Source organism: Lasiodiplodia theobromae, assembly GCF_012971845.1.
Source record: "Lasiodiplodia theobromae strain AM2As chromosome Unknown scaffold_8, whole genome shotgun sequence".
In the NCBI taxonomy this organism is placed as follows: Eukaryota; Fungi; Ascomycota; class Dothideomycetes; order Botryosphaeriales; family Botryosphaeriaceae; genus Lasiodiplodia; species Lasiodiplodia theobromae.
The window spans coordinates 412,495-434,400 of record NW_023336574.1 but is presented as its reverse complement, the minus strand read 5'-3'; the positions used below and the strand labels follow the sequence as shown (position 1 = coordinate 434,400).

Here is a 21,906-nt window from a genome sequence, read left to right as displayed (position 1 = left end):
ATGGCTGAAGCCATGAGGTCGGGTCGTGAGACCTGCGAAACCGTCTTAAATTAGTGAGTGATTAGCCTCTCGTGTGTCGACCATTCCTCCGCCTATTCATAGATACGCCACTTCCACATTCTGTCAGGTATACAGAGCTTCGTATTAGATCAGAAACAGAGCGCTGACGTATTTTCAAATCATAGCCGTCGAGATGGATCGCCTTTCCTAAACCTATGCATGATCGCGCCTTTGTACGACAACATGGGCAAGCTTCGATATTTCATCGGCTGCCAAATCGACGTCACAAACCTAATCGAGGGCGGCAGAAGTCTCGAGTCGTTTCAAATGCTGCTCGACGAAGATGTGGAGAACCGAAGGCAGGGCGGCAATGCACCAAAGGGCTCTCACAAGGCACTAGGGGACATGGGCGAGCTGCTCAGCACCGAGGAGATGGAGGTCCTCAAGTTCAAGACGCGCAATTCCGCCACGTCTGGCGCAAGCACGCCGGCACCCGCACCACAGGCTTCACTCAACTCAGCCACAGCCCGGAGATACGTGGGCATCGAGGACCCGCTGGCCATCAACGTCTGGCCGCCTACCCAATTCGGGCCTCATGGAAGACTTCCGGGCGTTTATCAGAACGTGAGTCCTTCCCCTCCCCTCCCCCTCCCTTCCCCCCCCGCCCCAAGACTTCAACGAACAAGCCAAAAACTGACCGCGGCGTGCCACAACCCAAACAGTTCATGCTCGTCCGCCCCTGGCCCTCCCTCCGCATCCTCTTCACCTCCGCCGCCCTGCGCATCCCGGGCCTCGCGCAATCCCGGCTCCTCGACCGCATCGGCGGGCCCCACTCCGTACGCGAAGGCATCGCCGCGGCCTTCGCCGAGGGCGCCCGCGTCACGGCCAAAGTCTACTGGCTGACGGGCAACGTCAACGGCGGCAACAACAGCAACCGCAGCAGCGCTCGGATATCCGGTCCCGCGCCGCAGCAATTCCACGCGCGCAGCAACAGCATCGAGGGCAAGCCGCGCTACATCCACTGCACGCCGCTGCACGGCGCCGACGGCGCGCCGGGGGTGTGGATGGTTGTGATGGTTGAGAAGGAGGATATAACGGGGACGATTAACAGCAACAACAATGGTCAGAATGGGCGCGCCAGGCGGTCCAGTTTTGGGATTCTGAATGGCACGTATGCGCAGGAGAAGCTGTTCGAGCAGCAGCAGCAGGTGCAGCAGCAGTACCGGCTTCTGCGGCAATCCGCCAGTGGCGGCGGCGGCGAATGCATAATCGACGGGGGCGCGGGCGGGACGGGGTATAGTAGCAGGCGGAGGACCCGCACGTCCAGCACCTTCTTCGATGACGATGAGCGCTCGATTCCGGCGTCGAGTAGCGCGTATGCTGAGTACCTCGCCAGCGGTGGGGGTGGGGGCGGTCTGCGGAGTGGCAGCGTGTCGAGGGGCCCGTCGCGGCCGCCGTCGAGGGCGGCGTCGATGCCGGGGTGGGCGGCGAGTAGGCCGGAGCAGCCGACGAGGAAGATGACGCCGAGGGAGGAGACGGCGCGGATGGTGAGGTTGCCGATGCAGACGGAGAGGTTGGGGGAGGTGGATGAGTCGTGAGGATGTAAGTAGAGGGGGGTTGGCGAGGAGGCGGTGCGTGCGGGTATGCGGGATGGGTGGGGTCGGGATTGCTGGGTTGGGTGATTGTGTTTTGGGTTGATTTTGAGTTCGCTGTTTTTTGGTCTTGGGGTTGGCAATTCCGATCATCTGTCTGTCCTTTCTGCGTATACCCACCGTCTCTGCTTACTGCTTCACTTCAATCACGGCAACACAAGGTCTTTGAAGCATCTGAAAAGTCTACTCTGATAGAAAGTCCAGAGAAATATGCAGTTCACTTAAGCTCGTGTTGTTCCTCGTATTTCCATGTCCCCTGGCCCCGGTTGATTGGACTAGAGTGCTAATCGTATCCTTGTCCTGATTGTCACATCAGGCTAGCGCTCGGTACTCAAGTCATGAAGCAAACGAGAAAAGCAATTAAGCTCACTCTCTTCCGGGCCGATATACAGAGGGGTGCTGCAGCCGATGGCTAGCGCTCCAGAACATAGCATAACTATGCCCCAGCTCTGCCTTAGAAAAATAATACATGTGAGTAGCTGAAGCTATCGTCCGGACGTGTATGCAGAATTTGGACGTGCACGTAGAAATTTTAATTCGACATTCTCGTCCGGATGATAGCTTCAACTAACCATAACACGAGCAAAAAAAAAAACAAATCCACACTAGCCATCGGCTACGAGAGGGGACTGTATTCACATTATCAGTTTTTCCTTTTCTTCACATGTGACGGCTTCATGTCAGCGGGGCACGACGATCTTCTTTGCACCTGCCACGGCTTCTTCACGGCTTCAAATATTAGCACTCATTTGCAGAGCCACCGATTCTCTCAACCACCTCCATCTTCTCTGAGCTTGGTTAGATGGTTGCTCATTTCACTTACGCTACCCCTCCTACTATGAACGACTTCCTTCCCACCACTGACTTCATTGCCCGAATCTGACTTGGGGGATGGTCATTCCCTGAAAGATCGCTATGAAGATGGATGTTGTTAGTTTGCTTAGGCTATTTCGGTATTGGAGAGCATCACTTGGAGAAAATATTGAAGCAGAGCAGTCAATGAAAGTGATGTCTAAAGGTGTAGCGGCTGATTGAGATGCCCCAAGGCAAAGCCAGCACCAATACGAGGCTGCAAATGCACTACACAAGAGTGTCCTCGTCGCTTTACTTAGACGGGTAAATACCGATATGCTGATAGGTTGGGTAGTTTGATTAGCATCCATTTTTGCAGTATGACATATCCTCGATATTCACGTGTGCGGCCCGTGGCTCACTTCATCTTCTTTTTAAATTATCCTCTTCTTTTCTACATTAACTCAAACAACTATTGGACCTCTCAACTTGTACAGTCCATCCAGAAAGTGCCCGCCAAATTAGGCCTTATACTCTTTTTCTATCCCTTACGTGGTTGCTTTCCCTATCGTTATCAGCCTGCAGACAGAAGTGCCGCTACTCGTTGTGATAAATGGATACCACCATTTTCCTTAATCAAATTGTACCATTTGGTAATGATGAATGATGCCAACATTCTATAACAATGATGAGAACGCAAAGCTAAGCATTCATGGTGTAGCGTTAAGGATCGTAAAGGTGACGGAACCATCAACGATACTGCAAGGCAAAACAAGTCCAACAAACAGGACACCCCAGTTTGTGTCTAAACTTCTCGATATTTTCAGAGAAATGAAAAATTAACTCGTTGAGAAAACAGCGCCTTAATAGCCACACTTGGCTTTAAATTAATTTTCGCAACCCACCGGCAACAACGAGCCACTTGATCCAAGATACAAGGTAGGCAGCTGAGCTGTCTTTGTTACTGCACCTCGGACCCGTGATTTAGCGATAATGCCGTACACCTCTTATCTGCTGATACCTGAGCGAATCCGCCAGCTGGGACGTCCCCTGGACAAGATAAATTCGCCAAATCGATGATCCTCGGTTTGAACTCTGGACAGGGATGCGGGGCTCCAACAAAAACTGAGAGTCGGCTGACAAGCTCGCTACTCTCTCTCTCCGTGGAGTATGACATGATATCATGCTAGGTTCTGTGATCCAAATGCGACCGTGGTTTGCCTATCACAACAAAACATAATGAAATACATCATTCCTCACCTCTCGGGTTCCGCACCTCTTTTGATGATTGGTGAGTATATTCAATGGCTCCAGAGGAACTCAAGACCTAACATCGTAGCTAGAAATCGTAGCTAGAAATCGTAGCTAGAAATCGTAGCTAGAAATCGTGATGCACGGCACCAAATCGATGAGATTTATCTGCCGATGAAAGTGCCGGGGAAAGCGCCACCACACGGCTTATGTTTGCAGACCTGCCCAAAAGTGAGAACTGACCCTTGAACAGAACACTAGTGCTATATGCCGACGGCCATTTGGGAACGCGAATGCTCGGCTGCGTTGAATGATGAGGGTTTCTTGCGCCCTTCTTGCAACTGCTGTACATCAACTCTGAGTAGAATCATTGTTTGTCATTGAGTATTTGGAGGAATGCGATGTTCCAGTACTGCACATCAGTTTTATTCAATAGTGAGGGGGGTTGTTGATCTGACGCTTCAGTATTGCCGCCCAAGTCAGCCATTCCTGGATGCAAAAGATGGGCGAACCCAGAACCAATACTTCGGATTTCAATAGCGCACAAAAGTGAGCTCGGGGGGGACCTTATTGATACGGGATTCTTGCTTGGCTGGCAGCTCCACTTGCTGCCATTAACTTTTGCATCCTGATACTTTTTATATAGTGGTCCATGTTGTGCTCGATCTGTGGGATACGTGTGACATGGCAAAATTTCTCGCGCATCATTCAGTAATGTGCATGTCACACGCTAGGTAATCCATGTGATATTTTTCCACCATCCAAAAGTGTCAATATATAAGACCACATCTCACCCTACACTAACATAGTTGTTGTGGATGACCTATACACACAGTTCCCTTCTTGAATTGGACTGGGAAGGGCTAAACATCACTGTCGCTGTGCTGCCATGTTTTCAACAAGGTTACTTCATTTCTTTTCCTTGTCGCGAACTTTAATGCGACGCTGTTCGCTGCTGCTCGGAAACGATGCTGTCCGCCATCATCGATTTGTAGCTCAATATCATCATCGGTTCTTTATATTGGATGCCATTGTTATTCAATAGATGGTCACGACGCTAACGTATGATAGAATGCTGTATTTGAGCTTATCATGAGTGATTGGTACACGGGAAGGAGTAGCCCAAGCATTATTGAGTGTGAAATGATCTGTTTCTCTGGTCGAGGGCCAGTGAGCAGTTTGCGGGAGGTTTTGCCAAGTCGGTTGGCTTTATATAGGCAATTCGATATACACAGACACTGTAATATGAAAGAACCGTGCAGTGTCTTTCCCAGAACGATGATTAGTAAAGAAGTCAGATGAATTCCTTTTCTTTTTTGCATTGAGTTTAAACACGAGGGTGCGTGGCGTTGTGCGGCGAGCTGACACGAGGGAGCACAATCCTGCTGACAGCCTCACAAGCGACCGTCACATTGCAGTACGCGAGGCTGACACGCGGCAAGTTTCGAGGATAATGTGCTCATGAATATTCCATTCTAATTTCCCGTCTAACCCGTCATGTCTATGTGAAAAAAAAAAGCAACAAACTTGAATAGGGGGTATCTCCAACCCAAACCGCAAATGCTCGCTCATCGTAGCATGCCCTTTTCCCCTCCGTCTATAGTAGAAAACAAGGAAACCAATCATAACGCATAGTCGTGTCTCATGAAGAAAAAAGGAAACCGCTCACCAACCACACCCTCACAAGCCCACCAAGCCCGTGACCCACACAAACGACACCACCAGCGCAGACACCAAGCAAACGCGATCCAACGCCGCGCCCTTGATGCCCCAGCTCTCATCGTCGTCATTGCTGCTGCTATCATCAGCGCCCCCATCATCCTCCTTACCCGCGCACCCACCATCGCTCAGATCATCTGACAAGCCGACCACCTGGGGATTAAGGTTGTAGATGCCATCGGGGCAATCGCTCGTCACCTCGCCGCCACCGCGCGCGACAGCAACGAGATTGCTATCCTTATCCCTGACCTCCATGCACTGCGCGCCCTCGCGCAACGCACTGAAGTTGCCAAAGTTGAAGCCCGGCACGAGATCCACCTCGCCAACCTTCTCCCCACCACTAAACCCACGCAGCGTATGCCCCTCCCCCGCATCCGCATGCACGACGACCGCCCACGCCGCGACGTCCGCCGCGACCTCGTACCCATCCGGCTTCTCGTCATGCAGCTCGCCCGAGTCCTCGTTCGCGCACTCCGTCGCGGCGGTGATGGGCTTGTACCACAGCGCGCCGACGGCGGCCTTGTCGGCGTCGGAATCGCCGTAGGGCTGCATGTCGGCGGCGCCGAGGCCGGCTTTGAAGGCGGCGATGAAGGAGGCGAGGACGGGGCGGATGGCGTTGTGCGGGGCGGCTTCCTGGGTGGCGTAGCGGTCCGGGTCCGTGTCGTTGTTCATCTCGGGCCAGATGGTGCCGACGTAGTGCGACTCGGGCCCGTCGTTCCAGGTGAGGAGTTGGGCGAAGGCGGGCGTGGAGGTCATGTTGAGGATGTTGTGGATGCGCCAGGAGAGGTTTTCTTCGCCGGCGCGGTAGATGTTGGCGCCGTACGAGTTTTTGTACTGGAGCATGCTGAGGCCGATCATGTACGTCTTGTTTTGCGAGTTGGTCGAGTCGATTTGGACCTTGTCGGCGGCGATGCTGGGCGTCGTGGACAGGCCGCGCTCCGGCCAGGCGGCCTCCCAGTTGAAGAGGCCGTCGATGACGTCGTCCCACTTCTTCCACCAGCTCGCGGTTTGGTTGCCCTCGCCGATCATGCCGGCGAAGTCCGGGACGAAGTAGACCTTGTCGCCCCAGCGGTTGCGCCAGTTCTTCCAGACCTTTTCGGAGAAGCCGCCGTTGCCGTAGGTGCTCACGAACGGGTAGCCGTTGGGGCCCTTGTAGTAGGCGTCGTGGCCGAGGAAGTCGGTGAAGTAGCCGTCGAAGTTTATTGTGTCGTTGTTAGACCACAGGTCCATGCTGATGAACAGCTTGAAGTTGGGGTGGTTGTCACGAGTGTAGTCGAACATGTTGTTGAACACATCGCGAGTGAACTGGGTAGACGGGTCTCCAATGTTCAGAGCAAAGCCGTCCAAGCCCATGGCGACTGCATCGTCGACATCCTGATGAACATGGTCTTCGTGGATAACTCCAACCTGCAAAGGGTGGTTAGTGTCGGGAGCTACTGCAGGGATGTAGGCTGACGAACCATGTAGTGAGCAAACACTGCTTTCTTGACATCTGCAGCAAGTGACCTGCCACACAGCAATGCCGCAGTGCCAATGGCCAGAGACCGTAGAGTCCTGACACGCATTGTATGGATGTGCAGTAAACAAACAACGAAGACAAAAATCAGGGACAGGCTGCAGACTCCAGCATAAAAAAGTTCCTGAGGAAGAAAGCAGGATGAGGTGACACAGGCAACGGAGATTATTGACAGCCTCGTGTCAGCCTCTTATTGAAATGTCACACACTGTCTGGCCGAGAAAGCCCAGAGAAAGTGTACATCTTCGACATTTCGAATATTGGTGCTTATCTGGTTGCTAGCGCAAAACAGGCATATGGGGCGGCTGTGGTGCCGTCAGCGGCTATATTAGGAGCAAGCACGGGCGAGATGTGGTGGCTGCGCCCGCTGAGGCTTGAATCCTACGGCGTGCGTCAGCCTGTCGCATTTTGCAACGACAGACACGTTTTTGCATGACAGAAAGGGTCGCTTCCAGGGCACAAACGAGTGCGCCTCCGGACTGCTGGAACAGGTGCGAGGTGGTGCTACACGGTATCTCGCTCCGTGAATGCAGGCGGCAAAAAACAGGGCTTCAGGGTTGAAGTGTCTGGCCAGACCTGATGGACCGTAAGCGAAACTGCAGTCGGCAGTGGGGCCTTGGGGGCCGGCAGCCAGCACGTTTGCCTTGGCTGCTGTTGCCTACCATTGCGCCTCTTTCGAGCGGGTACTGTGAGGACGATGGCACAGATGGTGGAGAGTCTATGATTGGGACGTCCCTTGTTGTTAATCATGGACGTGCAGAGGGGCCCTGTTGGGGGCGGAAAGTGGCCGGCTGATGGCCGGCTGGGCAGTGGAGCCCCGGCGCGAAACTGGCCACTACCTTTTCTCCAACCGCGTCAGCAACGGGGCCCGAGGAAGGCCCGGCACAGAAGAAGGGTCTGCGGCTCCATTGGCATCCACTCCCGTCTTACACCGCCGGCAGACGCCTTGGGCTTGGGCAGGATTGCGTGGCGTCGATAGTTTTTCATGTTTCGTCTCAAAAGATAAGATCAGCGTAAGACGAAGAGATGAGAGAGCATGCCTCATCGCACGTGCCCGGAACGGGACAAAGTCGACCCGCCGCGACTGCCATGCCATGCCACCTTTAGCTTTCCCGTCTTAAAGCAGCGACAGATCTTCAGCAATAATGGATCATATCGCGACATCGCCGCCGCAGCTGCGCACCCTGCAGCCTGCAGCCTTGCACACCTTCCAGCACCCCCAGGATGACCGCGGAGCCGCCCACGCCTTCGCCGCTGCCGCCGCTGCTTCGGGAACCTACGCCGTGAATCCCGATGACTCCGGCGTCCTCTTCCAGCAGCCTGCTTTCTTGACTGCCGTTCCCGATCGGGCAATTCGATCGCAAAGGGACCAGCTGCCGCCTGCTTTAAGCGGCCTGCAGTCACAGCACATCTCACCCCACCAGTCCAATACTACACTCTTCCACTTTGGCTCACCGCAGCAGGACCCGCATTTTGCGGCTCCTCGCGTCCAGATTCAGCCGCCTCCAGAGGCCCAAGATGCGGCGAAGTCCGATGGCAAGATCGAAGGGTTGAAGCTCGTGCTGGACCCCCCGAACTTGGACCAGTGGAGACAACGCCTCTTCGACGTTGACCAGACGATTGTCATGACTGAGGATCAGTATGTCCCAGGGACAGAATGCTCTGTGCAGCCCTCTGATGCCTGTCAGATTCCAGACGTACTGGCCGCATGTAGACAACATCTACTCGCACCGCTCGACCCAGCGATACAAGCGCAAGCCCTTCGTCTCGCACTACTGGGACTGCCGCTTGAAGGGTCGTCCTCCAGGCACTCCCAAGTCGGATGACCCCAACAAGAAAAAGCGTAAGCGTGTTGCTCGTGAACGTGATCTCTGCGATGTTAAGATAAAGATTACCGAATACGAGCCTGGCTCTGCAACGCCTGACAACGTGGGCCCGTTGACCGAGCAGCCTGTCCCAGAGTCTGCTCCTCTTGCACCAGCTTCGAACGTGCCTGGGCAGCTGCAATGGCCAATGTCCGCTTTGCATTTGACACAGCCCGATCCGTACAGCCGCAGAATTTACACAATCCAGCGTGTAAACGGCAATGGAGCGAACGGCAAAGCTGATGGCAACCCTGGCCCGCACAAGCATGACTTGGAAGAAAGCGACAGGATCAAAAAGAACAGCGTCATCAGACACACGTTGAAGAACGAGAAGGAAAAGAAGAAGCAGCAGCCGGTAAGGTCTTCTATTTTCGTTTGCGATCGGCGTTGGACCCTGGAATCAGGACCCACGTGGAGATCTCGGCTATGGCGTCATACTTTCCTGACATCAACATCACCTTTCAACCTCGACCTTCCTCTCTCATGTCTTTGCTTGTGCACACTTCGCCTATCAGGCTTGTATCGCGATATACCCTTGTCTCAAGTCCACTTGCATCTCTCGGGCGACTGCTTTCACAGCGTCGTCGAATACTACTACTTTCGCATTCTTACCCTCTACGAAGCTCTTTTACCACAAGTGCCCGTGTCCTCGACAACATGTCTGACAAACAACAGCAACCCGATGCAAAGAAGACTTACCACACGAAAGCGACCGGCAATGCGCTAAACACAGCCAAGAAGCACGCAGCAGAGAATGAGTTGAAGTTGTTCGGTAGCTGCTTCTGGTATGCAGCCTTCCCCGCGAAACAAGGAAAAGCGAGGTGCTTGATCTAACCCAGTTTGTGTAAATGCAGCCCCTTCGTCCAACGTGTGTGGATATCGTTGGTGTACAAAGATATCCCGTACCAGTACATTGAGGTGGACCCCTACAAGAAGCCTCAATCGCTGCTTGAAGTCAACCCTCGTGGCCTTGTCCCTGCCCTAAGACATGGCGACTGGGGCTGCTACGAGAGCACTGTCTTGATGGAATATGTATGCACCCTTTGAGAACATTTAGCGGGCGATGCTGACTCGTCCAAGCTTGAGGACCTTGGCGTTGGCCGGCCCTTGATGCCTTCTGACCCCAAGCTGCGTGCAAATAGCAGGTTGTGGAGTGACCATGTAAGTCAATCCCTAGTAGGGCGTGCTCCCTTCCGCACACTTTGCTCAGGATTATCCCATATCTATAATTCCATACTGACACGGATTAGATCAACCGACACTTCATCCCCGGCTTCTACCGCTTTCTACAAGAGCAGGATGCAGAAAAACAAGTCAGGTACGCCGAGGACCTCAAGTCGGAGATCACCAAGCTCGTGGATGCTGCCGACAAAGAGGGCCCTTTCTTCCTCGGCAAGGAGCTGTCTTTCGTCGATGTCCAAATGGCACCTTGGGTGATCCGGCTCAACAAGGTTCTGAAGCCTTATCGCGCATGGCCCGAACCGGAAGCCGGAAGTCGGTGGGGGAAATGGTTAGAGGCAATTGAGAAGGACCCTCACGTGCAGGCGACGACTAGCACAGATGACCTGTACCTGGATAGTTACGAGCGATACGCTGGTGAGTGCTAAATGTGTCAAAAGACCGTCTCGGCCGAAAGGTTGACTTTTGAACTACTACAGAGAACCGCCCGAATACTTCGCAGCTTGCAAACGCCGTGAATTCGGGGCGCGGCCTTCCGTAATGCCGTGTATTCGTCATCTCTTCGTATAGCAAGCGTTCGTTGTCTCGTCATTCCTTGGCCGGGCTTTTGGTTTCAGGCCATCCTTTCTCCCGTCAGCAGATAAGTCATGGACCTGCGCTGAGACCCAATGCGATTTCCGTTTCTGTCTTCGTTTTGAAGATCACATTCATAAGGATATTCTCGACCTGCAAAGCGGCTCGTCTGAAGGTTTGGTCGCTCGGGTTCCTCCGAGGGCTCGCTTGAAACCGAGCTCGTCCGCTTCCGCGCACCCTTGTATCCCTGCCTGTCAATCCAGATAGTCGTTAGCAAGGATTTGCAGGGCGAAGCAACCGCTAAAGATTTTAGACTATCCGGACCCCCGCCATTCGGTCCGGTCTCAAACGCTGCTCGATCGCCCATCCTTAGCTGCGGGCTTGCGTATGGCTGGCGGGACCCGGGGTCAGGGTTAGATGCGCGGCATGTAGCATCGTCAAGGGACGCGCTACATTACTCAGGCCGTCACCTCGGCTAAGTCGAACCGCAGATCCGATTCACCTTTTCAGCTCAGGCCCTTTTTGCTTCTTTCCCTTAACCTTACGTTTGTTCCGTTGCCCTTCATCGACGCTACTCCGTATGTCGCAGCGAAGCCGCCGGGGTTGCGGCAGGACGCCCTGTTTCTGCCTTTGCCTTTTTCCTTTTCCTACTCTGAGCAATGTAGCTATCATGGTGAAGTAATGGAGCCTCCACTACTCCAATCCTTCCCACGAATACCGGACATACGCGATTCTTCTGCGCCGTTTTTTTTGTGCCTTGCGACGAGTCTCATATCGTAAGATTGAGGGGGAAAAAAAAGCTCGTATCCACCCAAAGGTGCGACGGAAGACGCGTAGGCATGCTAACCATTCTCTCTGCCGCGGTTGACGCTTTCTTCGTCTCCTCGTCCTGTGGATCTAACTTGCAATCCTATCCTCTCTGCTCATCTGTGTCCAAACCTGCGAGTCATCAATGACTCGTGACCCATCTCATCATCTTCCCTCCCCCCACACTTGTCGCGAAAGGCGGTGGTCGAGACTTCTTCCCCCACTTACTTCTGCCTTGCGAGTTCTCGTATCGACGATTTGACTTTGAGATACATTATCCAAGGAAAAATCCAAAACAATTCGCCATGTTTTTGCCAGGGCTTCGCTTGCCCTGACAATATCAACAAAAGGGCCGAAATTGCCATTATTCATGCTTGCAATATATCGCGTTTGCCGCGTTTGCGGGCAGAAGGGGAGCCAATGGTCGAATGATTCTGTATCTCTCTTTGACCGGCAATAATAATATCAAGCCCAGTATGGCATGGGTTTGCGAGCAACTCGACTAAGGTATCACGCCGGCATTTAGCCACCGCGAACCATTTGTTCTTCCCGGCTAGCCCTACCACGCCGGCCGAGTCAACTAAAAGTCACGTCGCGGAAACAGATTCACCAGGAGGAGCGTGATCGCCATGGGATTTCGTCAGCAAAATAGCATATTCCATCGGGGCGGAGCTTGGCACTTCAGCCTTACTCATTTGTACGAAACACTACGATGCGCATCTTCTTGGCATACACGATCCTTTCAACTATCGTGAGTAGTGTGTACATCACGCGCGCCGGCCGTAGGATGAACGGAATAGGGAAATAACGAAATAAGCGCAGACTAGCTACCCCAGCCGGCCGGCCGGCCAGCCCAGCGCGCAAGCCAGCCCAGCCCAGCCAGCCACCAGCCTCCCCCGCACAAACCTTACTTGCCCTGCATTAGATTGGCGTGGGTAGGGGAGAGGGGACGGGGGGGAAAGGAAGAGGGGGAAAGGAACTGAAGGAACTCTTTCAAATTTTTTTCCTGATTCGTCAAGGCTTGCCGGATATTTCGAACTAATGTCGACAAAGTGGTGCGTGGGGGAGGGCGAGGCGAGAATGAGGGAAAAGAAAACGGCGCGGCTGCAGGCATGCCTTTTCGCAATCCACGCTTCTGCAATGCATCATGCGTGTTGCGTTTCCGTGCTTACGCTCTCCCCCCCTTCCCCGCTGCCTTGCTGCTGCCCAATTTCCCTCTCTCTCTCTTGCTCACCTACAAGCGAGAGCGCTCCCTCGCTTCCTTCCCCGCATGCAGCTAAGACACAGGATATAAGCTAAAAAATATGCATCCCATCGAACGAGAGAGCCGTTTGTCGTGGCTTGAAGCTAGGAAGATTTTCGTATGCCCTCTTTCTTACCCGCATACTGCTGCTTCCCTGCTTTTTTGTTTTCCGTTGTTGCATATTCGTCAGGATGATCTTTCTGCCTGCATTTTTCACTGCCATTCTACATAGTATCAAGTTTCTTTAGGCTCGTATGCGGGGCGTAGAAACCAACTGCCCTTCGGAAGTTCCGTTGGTTGCAGCAACAATAATCAATTAATGCTTTTTTTTTGTGTTGTTTCTACCCCGCTTTCCTTCGCAACTCACTAGTGACTAACGTACTCCTTTTCCCCCGCTCATCAGTTCTTCCTTCCCCTTCTCCAACAACGGCTCTTCCGTGTTGTGCGGCAAACCGGATGTGTGTCTCCAACGCACGCGCCCCGAGGAGATGAGGGACTGGCTTTTTGCTCGTCACGCGACACACCCCGTAATGTTGGTGGGAAAGAGAGAGAGCCAGCTCATGATCAGCAAGTAGTCAACCGCCGCCCCCGCCAGTGATGCCTGGTGGTCACATTTTCCAGACCACGCGCGCACGCTTTTGCTCGCGCTGTGCGTGCCCTGAAAAAAATCACATGGACCCTTTACGCTGCGGTGCATGTGTGACACAACACTAAAAGTCCCCTAGAAAAAAGCAAAAAAAGAGTGGATGGCGAAGTATGGGAAAGTGTGGGGGGGTGGGAGGAGAGGCGAAATGCGATGGTTGACTGGATCAGCCTAGCCCGTTAGCCCCTGCCACACACCACCCTTTGCACGAGTTTCCTTGACATGCACTTTTGTGATTATTCTTTCCCCGGAGCAGGCTTTCCCCTCCCTAATGTAAGCGGTACAGTAAGCCATGCTGATTTTTTTTTTTTGCCTTTCTGCAAACTCCCTTGCTGCTGCCGCAACAAGATTAGCGATAAAATCACGAGGTGAGAGAGAGAAATAAAGTGTGTGAGTGAGCAAACAAGCACATGCTGAAGATCATTCTTTGCCTCCCGGTGCTTGGCAAACCAGCCAGTCCCAGGAAACAGAAAGCTTCCTCTTACTCGCCTCCCCCAAAACTACTTCCGAAAGCGGTAAGAGGCGGAAGTCAGAAGTAGGTTTTGCGAACACGTGCGAGGCGACCGCGTGTTCGGAGATCTCGGGTCGTCTTTGGCGCGAACAAGCAACAGCAGTTCACGCCAAGACGAACCATAAGGTTAAAAGGCAAAAAAGAAACGGTCAGCAAAACAGCGCGGGGTGAACAGCGTTGTTGGAACAGGCGGGGCAAAAAAGAGGCGTTCGTTCGCTCTCTGGGAAGGAAGACAGTTCGTTGAGTGACGAGTGACGTAGGTGTAAGAGTTAGCCACACGGGTCACTACGTCACCACCCGGCGACAACGCCACAGACGCATAGCTCGAAAGAGTACAATAGGCGAGAAAGTACATACGTCTGTGCAGATGTCGTGATGGGGGAGGAAAGGTGGTGAAGAGTAGTACGCGGCTGTTGTGTGTGTGACACTAGAGTAGAGAGCCTCAACTCCGGCACCACCCTTCAATCTCTGTTTCCCACACTCATCGCGATCTCGCACTGCTATCCCCCATCTCTCAGGATCTTCCCGTTCTCCACATCTTGCCAAAACCCGGGTCAAGAATGCCCATGTTCCCACAATGACGGATGCGATCTACGATATAAGCTGACGATCCCATCGACACGGACCGAAGCGGGCGCGTGGTCTCAGCTAGACAAGGGTATAGCAGGAGGGGAAAAAAAGGAGAGATCGTGAGAGGAGCAAAAGCCGAAAAAAAATCCTGCTTGGGGCACTATTTTACGCGAGGTAGTAGACAGATCGGAGATCTAGGGTTTTGTGTGGAGGCGCGCGCCGCGTGTTATGTATCTCATCGGGAGATCGAAAACGTTCATTCGGGGCTTTCTCGCTGTTTCACTTGGAAAAAGACAAACTCTCCGCCCGCCCGTCATACTCCAGAAGTGTTCCTGTGCCCGCCTTCCCCCTATTAGGATCACGCTCCACATCTTGTTTTTTTCCCTGCATTTTGTCCTCTGATCCAATCATCCAGCAGAAGCGTCAGACTAAGGACAGACGAGCAGACCAACTGGACGGGCAAGTTGGACAGAAGGGCAGGATGACCATAAGGGCATGTTGACGAGACGGGCACGTTGGCTGTAGAAGGGCAGGGCACCTAAATCCCATGTATATATAGTACAGCGCTCAGACCAAGGCCCGCACTACGTACCAACTGCCGCCAAGGAAGCAATGAAACGACGCATGAACCGCCAACTATCCTGCCACAGCCACCTCACTACGCGTCTAGAGGAGAAGGAAAAGCTAAAGAATCCTTGGGAAAGGAAAAGAAAAAGCTGAGCGGAATTTACCTCCGTCGATTGATTTTTCGTGTGGTGGCTGCTGCCTAGACTAACAGGCGTAACTGGACTAAATGGTTTGACTCTCGTGTCATTGTGGTCTGTCTTATGGCCAGTCTTCGACTCACTAACGTCGTGCTACCCCGTAGCTTACCTTTGCTCAATTCGCCTGGCTTATGGTTTTCTTGATCATCCACCAATGGGAACGTCTCGTAGGTACGAGTTGAATGTTGCCCACGAGAGAATAGTGTCTCACCCATGCCATGGGCGTGAGGGGCTTCTAGTCTGCTGTAGACCATGCATCAAGCGAGTCAAGTAGTGTACAATAAGCAAAAACAAGAATCGTCAAATCAAAAAAGGGCGGGGTCATTTGCCGTGTGGAGTCCATCTGACGTGTTCCTCCTATACAGCTGCACATCCAAGGTCCCAGCCCAAATGACTGGACAATGTAGGACGCAAGGGTAGGTAGACACAAAATCGTTGAGTGTTGAATTGACAGCAAATCACATGAAAGCGGGAATACCCAAGCGAAAAGACAACCCCGCAGACGAGCAGTGCTGCAGGGAAAACGATCATCCCGGTACGTATCGCAAACGGGATGATTAAGGTATGCACATAGAAACTCTATTATAGGCGGGCAATACGCTTCTGTCAGAGGCCAGCGAAGCTGACGGGCATGGGAGAGATATGCAGGGAAAAAGAAGCTGCATGTCCAAGGCCCTTGTTGCAAAAGCAAAACGCGGGCCAGAATAATATGAGCAACCATGGTCTCCACCAGCGGTCCAGATGATGCACAGCAACGGATGAAGGGAAATGAGCTCCTGGAGCCGTTCCAGATTGTTGTTGGTGAATGCATGCAAGAGGCAAAATTTGCAAAGCATGAAGGAGCCGTGTTTGGTTGAGAGCGGGGAAAATGCGGCGACAAACCTTCCCATGCAGCCCCATGTGGAAACAATCATCAGCCCCAGACGCAATCTCCAGCTGTCGGAAGCCCCGAATATCGGACGTCAAAGGACGGTAAGCAAGGAGGACGAGCGGCTCGGGCGCGAAGGGAGAGGTACCAGTCAAGCAGACTGAAGAAAAAGCAAAAAGAAGGGTCATGGCTTGGGACCCTGCCGTCTTGGCTTCCCCGGTGTCTCTCAAACACTACGTCCGACGTTCATTCGGCCGTGCCTTCTGATACGTTGGTACGCGGGCCGAACGATGAGAATGGGAACGACGCCGATGATTTCCCACATGAGCTAGTAAAAGCGCAGTTAAATGGACGGGTGCGGTCGGTTCGTTGGTTGTCTTTGCGCCAAACCCCCCATCAACCGCAACTACTTTTCTTTTCCTGCGGTTGCTCTCTTTCCCAATCCCGCAACGATAAGCCCTCGCGAAAAGGGATGCGAAGCGGAAAAGGAAATAAGCCAGGCATAATGAAGTGGCTGTTGCGGGATATACTTACCGGCGTTAGTCTGCCTCCTTGATGAACGGCACTTTCACAAGAGACCGGCCTGAGCTTGAGTGCCACTTTTTTGCTCCTCCTAGCGGGTTTCGGGGCACTCGGCCATTGCCGGCCGGCTGACAGCCAGCCAATGCTTCCGCCCTGTAAGCATCCTGTGGGGGGTCCCACTCTTGTGCAATCTTTGCTGGCGTTGCAAAGAGGGTTGTCAAGCCGTGTCGAGCCGAATGCGAGGGCGGGGTGGCGTTTTCCCTGCTCGCCTCTTGCCTCTGGCGTTTCTTGGCTGGGGGACCGGCAGGCTGTGCAGACAAGCGACAGAGGTGTGGCTCCCTAGCCAAAACCAACGGCCCCGCCTTTTGCCCTTTCCGGTCACTGTCACATTTCGACCTCGGTATCGGAACAGTGGCAAGTCCAGGCGAATACCTGTCAAGCCTCATTCGAGGTGGCGACCTTCAGCGGCGCGAGCGGGCGACAGAGCCGCATGAGGGTGTGGCGGGGGGCTGCGATCGTATCATTCAACAACATGCTGGGTTCGGCGTTGACTAATCCGGACCTTGGCCCCAAGGCCACGCCACCACGCAGCTCCCGCATCAAGCCTGCCGCGCATCCCGCCCCTCGTCGCCATTGACTTCCCTTGCTCCCGCAGTCCCTGAGATCGCAAGCCCGGTTGGCGGGCAGGGGAGAGGAAGCATGCAGGGAGTGGATACGTGGTTCCGCAGCCGACTCGAAAGGCCTAGACTGTGGTCTGAGGAGTGGGGATGGTTAGCGTTTATGGAAGTTGGAAGATTATCGTGGACGGAAAAGGAGTGGATATGGGGATGTGCGGGTGAGGGAGATGGTGGAGATGGGGAGCAACAAGCATGCAGGGAGCCAGTGATGCGCTCCGATGTGCCGGCAGGCTGGGATCATGCAAGTGTGCATTAGCGCTGGCGTGCGGTTCCCGTGGATGATGATGATTGTGCAGCACTGCGAACGCCTGTTCGCCTGTTGGTGGTTGTCGTTGGTGTCGAGCCATTGCGGCGGCGATTCCGACGGTCATGACGACCGTCTTCACAAGGCTGGGGCCAGGCCCGGTTCGCACCGCGCGGTTTGGTCCCTAGGCCTGATTTAACCTCGCAGCCAATGACGCTAGGCGCGCGGAGAGACGGCAAGGAAGCAGGCGGAGCCGACGAATGCGCACATCTGCTTTGGTCCTGGAGAAGTGTAAAAGTCAGGTCACCGTCGAGGCAGCAGAGATGGGGAGTGAACAACTTTTGCACAAAATGGACGTGTGCATGATGTGCCACCGCTTGTGCCGCGATGCCGCGTGGTGCTCGTGGCGCGGCGTGCATCAAGAGCGGGCATTGGCGTCAGCGGTTGCGGGCTCCGCCCAGCCATTGCTCTCGCCCCAGAGATCCACCGAGACGATGCTCGAAGGTGATGGCGAGAGGACAATACGAGGGGCGGCGGCGCACGCGTGAGGTGGAATAAGCTGAATCAGGAGCGCTAAACCCTATGGCCTCGCGAGTCAGGGTCCCGTGCGCCGCAGGGAAAGGCATCGTGCGAAAAGTCGAAGTGTGCGGATGACGGTGCAGATTCCCCACCGCTTGCTTCTTCCTGGGCGTGAGCGACGCGGGCGGCGGCCAGAGGCGGCATGTGAGGAGTGGTGCGAGAGGTCGGGGATCAGGGATCGGTGATTGCGGGTGAGCCGGGGATGCGGCGAATGGGGACGGCCTATGCTCTGGATGCCCGCTCAAAGACGTGGCCGGTCATCAACATCATCCCGCGGCTGCCCTGCCTGGTCTCCACTGCCGCGCTGCCCAGCGGCACAACGACGCAGGGTCACACCATCCGACGCACCTGGGAGAAGGTAGTCTCCATTGCGGTTCATGGCCGACGGGAGAGGATTCCGTTCCAGAGAACAGAGCGGACGACGAGGGGCTGCGACGCGGGGGCCCCGCGCAACAGGCGTCAATCTGACCACCAGCTTCGTCGGATGCTTCTCTTGCTACACTCACTCTACGACACGCCGTCTCGCACGTAAGGACGACGACGTGGCGGCCTAGTCAGTGGGTCACGCCGAGTACGACACGATCGAGCAAGCCCGCAAGACTACGACAAGAGATCGCGATCTCAGCGCCTTCTGCCCCTGCCCACGACGTCGCGCAGCACCATCCAGGGCAGCAGAGAGATCAGCCCCGCTGGGGCGGAAGGGGAATGCCGCGCCGCGCACCTTAAAATTATCGCGGCCGGTTCGTCTGGGCGCCAGCTGGCTCGCGGCGGCGGGCGGAGCATAGCAGCTGGCTCTGTTAGACGGACTCACCTCCGCCTTGTCTGAGCCGCAGCCCGGAGCTCGCGCTGCTCGGTCTTCAGCTGTGCCGTCGCCGGCCAGACTCGCGATATTCGTGAACCCTTATTTTTCTTTTCTGTGCATTTAGTTGATCACCGCGTCGGCTTACCGCTTCCGGAATTTCGATCGACTACGGCCTCCCTTGAGCAGCTGGCTTCTGCGCTCAGCCCGCCGGCGCCCAGGCCTAGTTGCGTCAAGTAGGAAATGAGCGACAAGCCTCTACCAACCCGTCTTTCTCGTCCAGCCGTCTCCGGTCGCTGTTCAGCTGCGGGAAGGATGCGAATCGTATGACTGAAGACCGGACACTGGCTCCTATCGTCCGGAGCCCATGCCGTGAGCAATTCTATTCGCCCGCCAGACTCTTTGGTTTGTTTCGTGCCTGCTGCCCGACCCAATGGCGAGCCCAAGTTTTTCTCTTTTGCTTCAATGGCGTGAATCGTCTGCTGTTTTCGGCATCACGGCAGAGTAGTATAGGGCCGATAGCTCAACACCACACCAAATCTTAATGTCAAAAAACTTCAAGCTTACGTCCGTGAGCAAGCTCTCGGAGACGTGCACCCAACGGGTGCGAAGTCCTCGCGAGAGCAGGGGTTGACTGAGTTGTTTGTAAGCCTGGCAGCTGAGAAGGAGAAAAAAAAAAGAAAGCGGGCGTGTGCATCCTGCATATGCGGTGTACGATACTGGCAGCGTCTTCATGCATCCGGCCCCGGTATCGTTATGCAGCAACCTGCAGAGACGAAAAAAGGCCCTCCTCGAAGCGCAGCCTAGACTCCCGAAGATACGTTTGAGTTTCACGTGCTCTTCCCGCAGGCCATGGAACTGACTCAAGAAGCGGGAATCTGAGAGGAAGATACATCTTCGATGAAATCTGGGTGAGAGGCTTTTTTGCCCTGCTGGGCGGAGATCCGGATGCACGTCGGGCGAGGGGGGAGGGAGTGTGACGAGCCGCCAGGGATTGTCATTCGTTGCCTCGGCGCAAGCAAAGCTTTGAAGACCGTTGGGTCTGTCCTGATGAGTTGTCTTCCGAAACGCTGATGAATTGTCCCCCCCGACGCAAGCGCCAAGGATGCGCGACGCGTGGTGAGCATGTGCCGGTGGAGAGCTCTCCTTGCGGTGTGTGCGTGCGGCGAAAGCTGTACCCATAATAGTCCTCGCTAATTGCCTTGTTCCTTGGTGTAGACGCAGGCAGCATCACCTGGCCCGGTGCATCTTCTCGTGTCCCCGGGCGCCAAACGTTGGAAGACGCTGTCCCCAACCGATTGTGGCTTGCCAGCCTAGCAGTAGGGAGATGCTGGCCATCGCCAAGCTGCAGAAGGCCAGCGTTACGCAGCGCGCACACCAGCGCCGGGCGCCTGCTGGATCAAGCGATCAAGCATCTCAATAAATCACACTCGAGCGTCTCGTGCAAGAAACTCAAATCCTGAGGTTGCGCGACAGACGCACCGCGCCTGTCGTCGTCGTCGTCGTCGTTGTTGTAACCTGTGCGCGACAGTGACGATCGACGCAGCCGCCCGGGTTTGACGCCCGTTAGCCATGGCTCCGAGGCTAGCGCACGGGCGCCTGCGTCTAAATTGAAACGCTGTCGTCGCCACAGGTAGCACGTAGCATACCTCCGTGGTATTCTATCGGGGGAACAGAGCATTCTGCAGCAGATCGGGTCGTACAGTCTCTTCATGGTAGTTGCGCCATTATGCGCTCGTGGTTTCGGTGCCCATTCCGATTGCGATGCAAGGGGACTTGGACGTTTGCATATAGCGTCGGACCTGGGGGGCTTGTTGGTCCACCCAGATTGCGGGGCAACCTTGCCGAAATGTCTCGAGCTGGCAGGCAGCGAACGACTCGTCAAGTCAACATGTTGTAAACGACGCATCATACTCCTCAAGCGTCGAATAGGGCGAGGTCTCCGCGTGACCGTGGTCCGAAAACAAAAGTGGCATTGCTGAAAGAATGATGCAAGCATGTATAATCGCCATGGCGGCGCCCGCGGGCCTGTGCCTGAGAACTTCCCAAACGGCATGATTTTCATGGCCAGTGCAGAAAACCACCGGCAGGTTCCTCACATTGTATGACATCTTCTGCGTATATGGCCCACTGATCGAAGCGAACGGCGGAATGCGCTCCGGCCAAGACAGCCCCGGTTGCCACCAGCCTGGCTCTCAACCAAGATCAATTCTGGAATTCTGGTCCCTGCAGCGCCCTGAGAACAGACCCTGATGAGGTTGCACGTTGCCGTTCCTCTAGAAAGGAGTCCGCCACAGCGCCCTCACCGCTCGCCAGAACACGCGCCTAGGTGTAGAACTAAGTTCTAGCATCGCGGTCTCGAACGATGCCGTCATCGTTCGGCATAATGCTACGTCATAGTGGCCGAGAGAGCCCCATAGCAACGGTGCATGACACGTGCAAGTGCCGCCGCCGCCGCTGTGGCTAGTGGTGCTATAGCGGACCCCGGTGTAGCCAAGATCTCTTTGGGGTAGGTCAAAGCGGGTTTGGACGCGGGCGAGCAGGCGTTCCTGAGTTAACTCACCGTGATGCACGCGAGCGATATTCAGGGTCCTTTCTCCCACCAATAAACCCTTTCCAGCGTGTCCTGCGAGCCTGTGTCAGCAACGAAAGGGGGAACGTCAGCCGTCTCTCGTGAGACTTGTCACCGCTCCCTCATGCTCCGCTTCTCGAAACAGGGAAATCGAAGACTCGAAACCCGGCTTCATCTCCGGATCTTCCAAGCACACGTTCCATAACGACGTTCCAGACGTTCCAGACTCGCGCATTCTAACCGCAATTTCACTAAAGCGGGAGGTCGCGCGGCTGTTGTGGCTTGCTAGCCGGCATTGGGAGTCTGGGGTGACAAGCATTGACTTGTCGGCCATGCGTGGCCCTGTCAGATTGGTAGAGTTTCCGATCGCGGTGGCAGCGCTTCGCTTGGGGCGTTGCACTGCGCATCAAACCCACGTGCACAGGCGCGGAGATGAGCGCGCGTGCGCTCGCCTTGGGATCACGATGACGACGGCGCCGGCGCCGCATTGAAAGGGCTGCGGACACAGGCGAAGGGACGCGCTGACCCGTGCAACGTGCCGGCATTGGGGGCGGGAAGCC

At 54.8% G+C, this 21,906-nt stretch overlaps 3 protein-coding genes across 3 annotated transcripts; 2 read left to right on the top strand and 1 right to left on the bottom strand.

Moving 5' to 3' along the window:
• On the top strand, positions 1–1,598 carry LTHEOB_3154 (PAS domain-containing protein; the record flags this gene model as incomplete). Its single annotated transcript, XM_035512046.1, has 3 exons — positions 1–53; positions 186–624; positions 723–1,598. 3 exons carry the CDS (start codon positions 1–3, stop codon positions 1,596–1,598), a joined length of 1,368 nt encoding a protein of 455 aa, XP_035363047.1.
• A 3,777-nt stretch (positions 1,599–5,375) lies between these two features.
• On the bottom strand, positions 5,376–6,979 carry LTHEOB_3153 (Glycoside hydrolase family 71; the record flags this gene model as incomplete). The annotated part of the gene is made up of 2 exons (XM_035512045.1): positions 5,376–6,821; positions 6,875–6,979. 2 exons carry the CDS (start codon positions 6,977–6,979, stop codon positions 5,376–5,378), a joined length of 1,551 nt encoding a protein of 516 aa, XP_035363046.1.
• A 1,096-nt stretch (positions 6,980–8,075) lies between these two features.
• Positions 8,076–10,515, top strand: LTHEOB_3152 (Glutathione transferase; the record flags this gene model as incomplete). Its single annotated transcript, XM_035512044.1, has 7 exons — positions 8,076–8,569; positions 8,619–9,150; positions 9,471–9,580; positions 9,650–9,827; positions 9,876–9,956; positions 10,046–10,391; positions 10,454–10,515. 7 exons carry the CDS (start codon positions 8,076–8,078, stop codon positions 10,513–10,515), a joined length of 1,803 nt encoding a protein of 600 aa, XP_035363045.1.
• Positions 10,516–21,906: the final 11,391 nt, after the last annotated feature.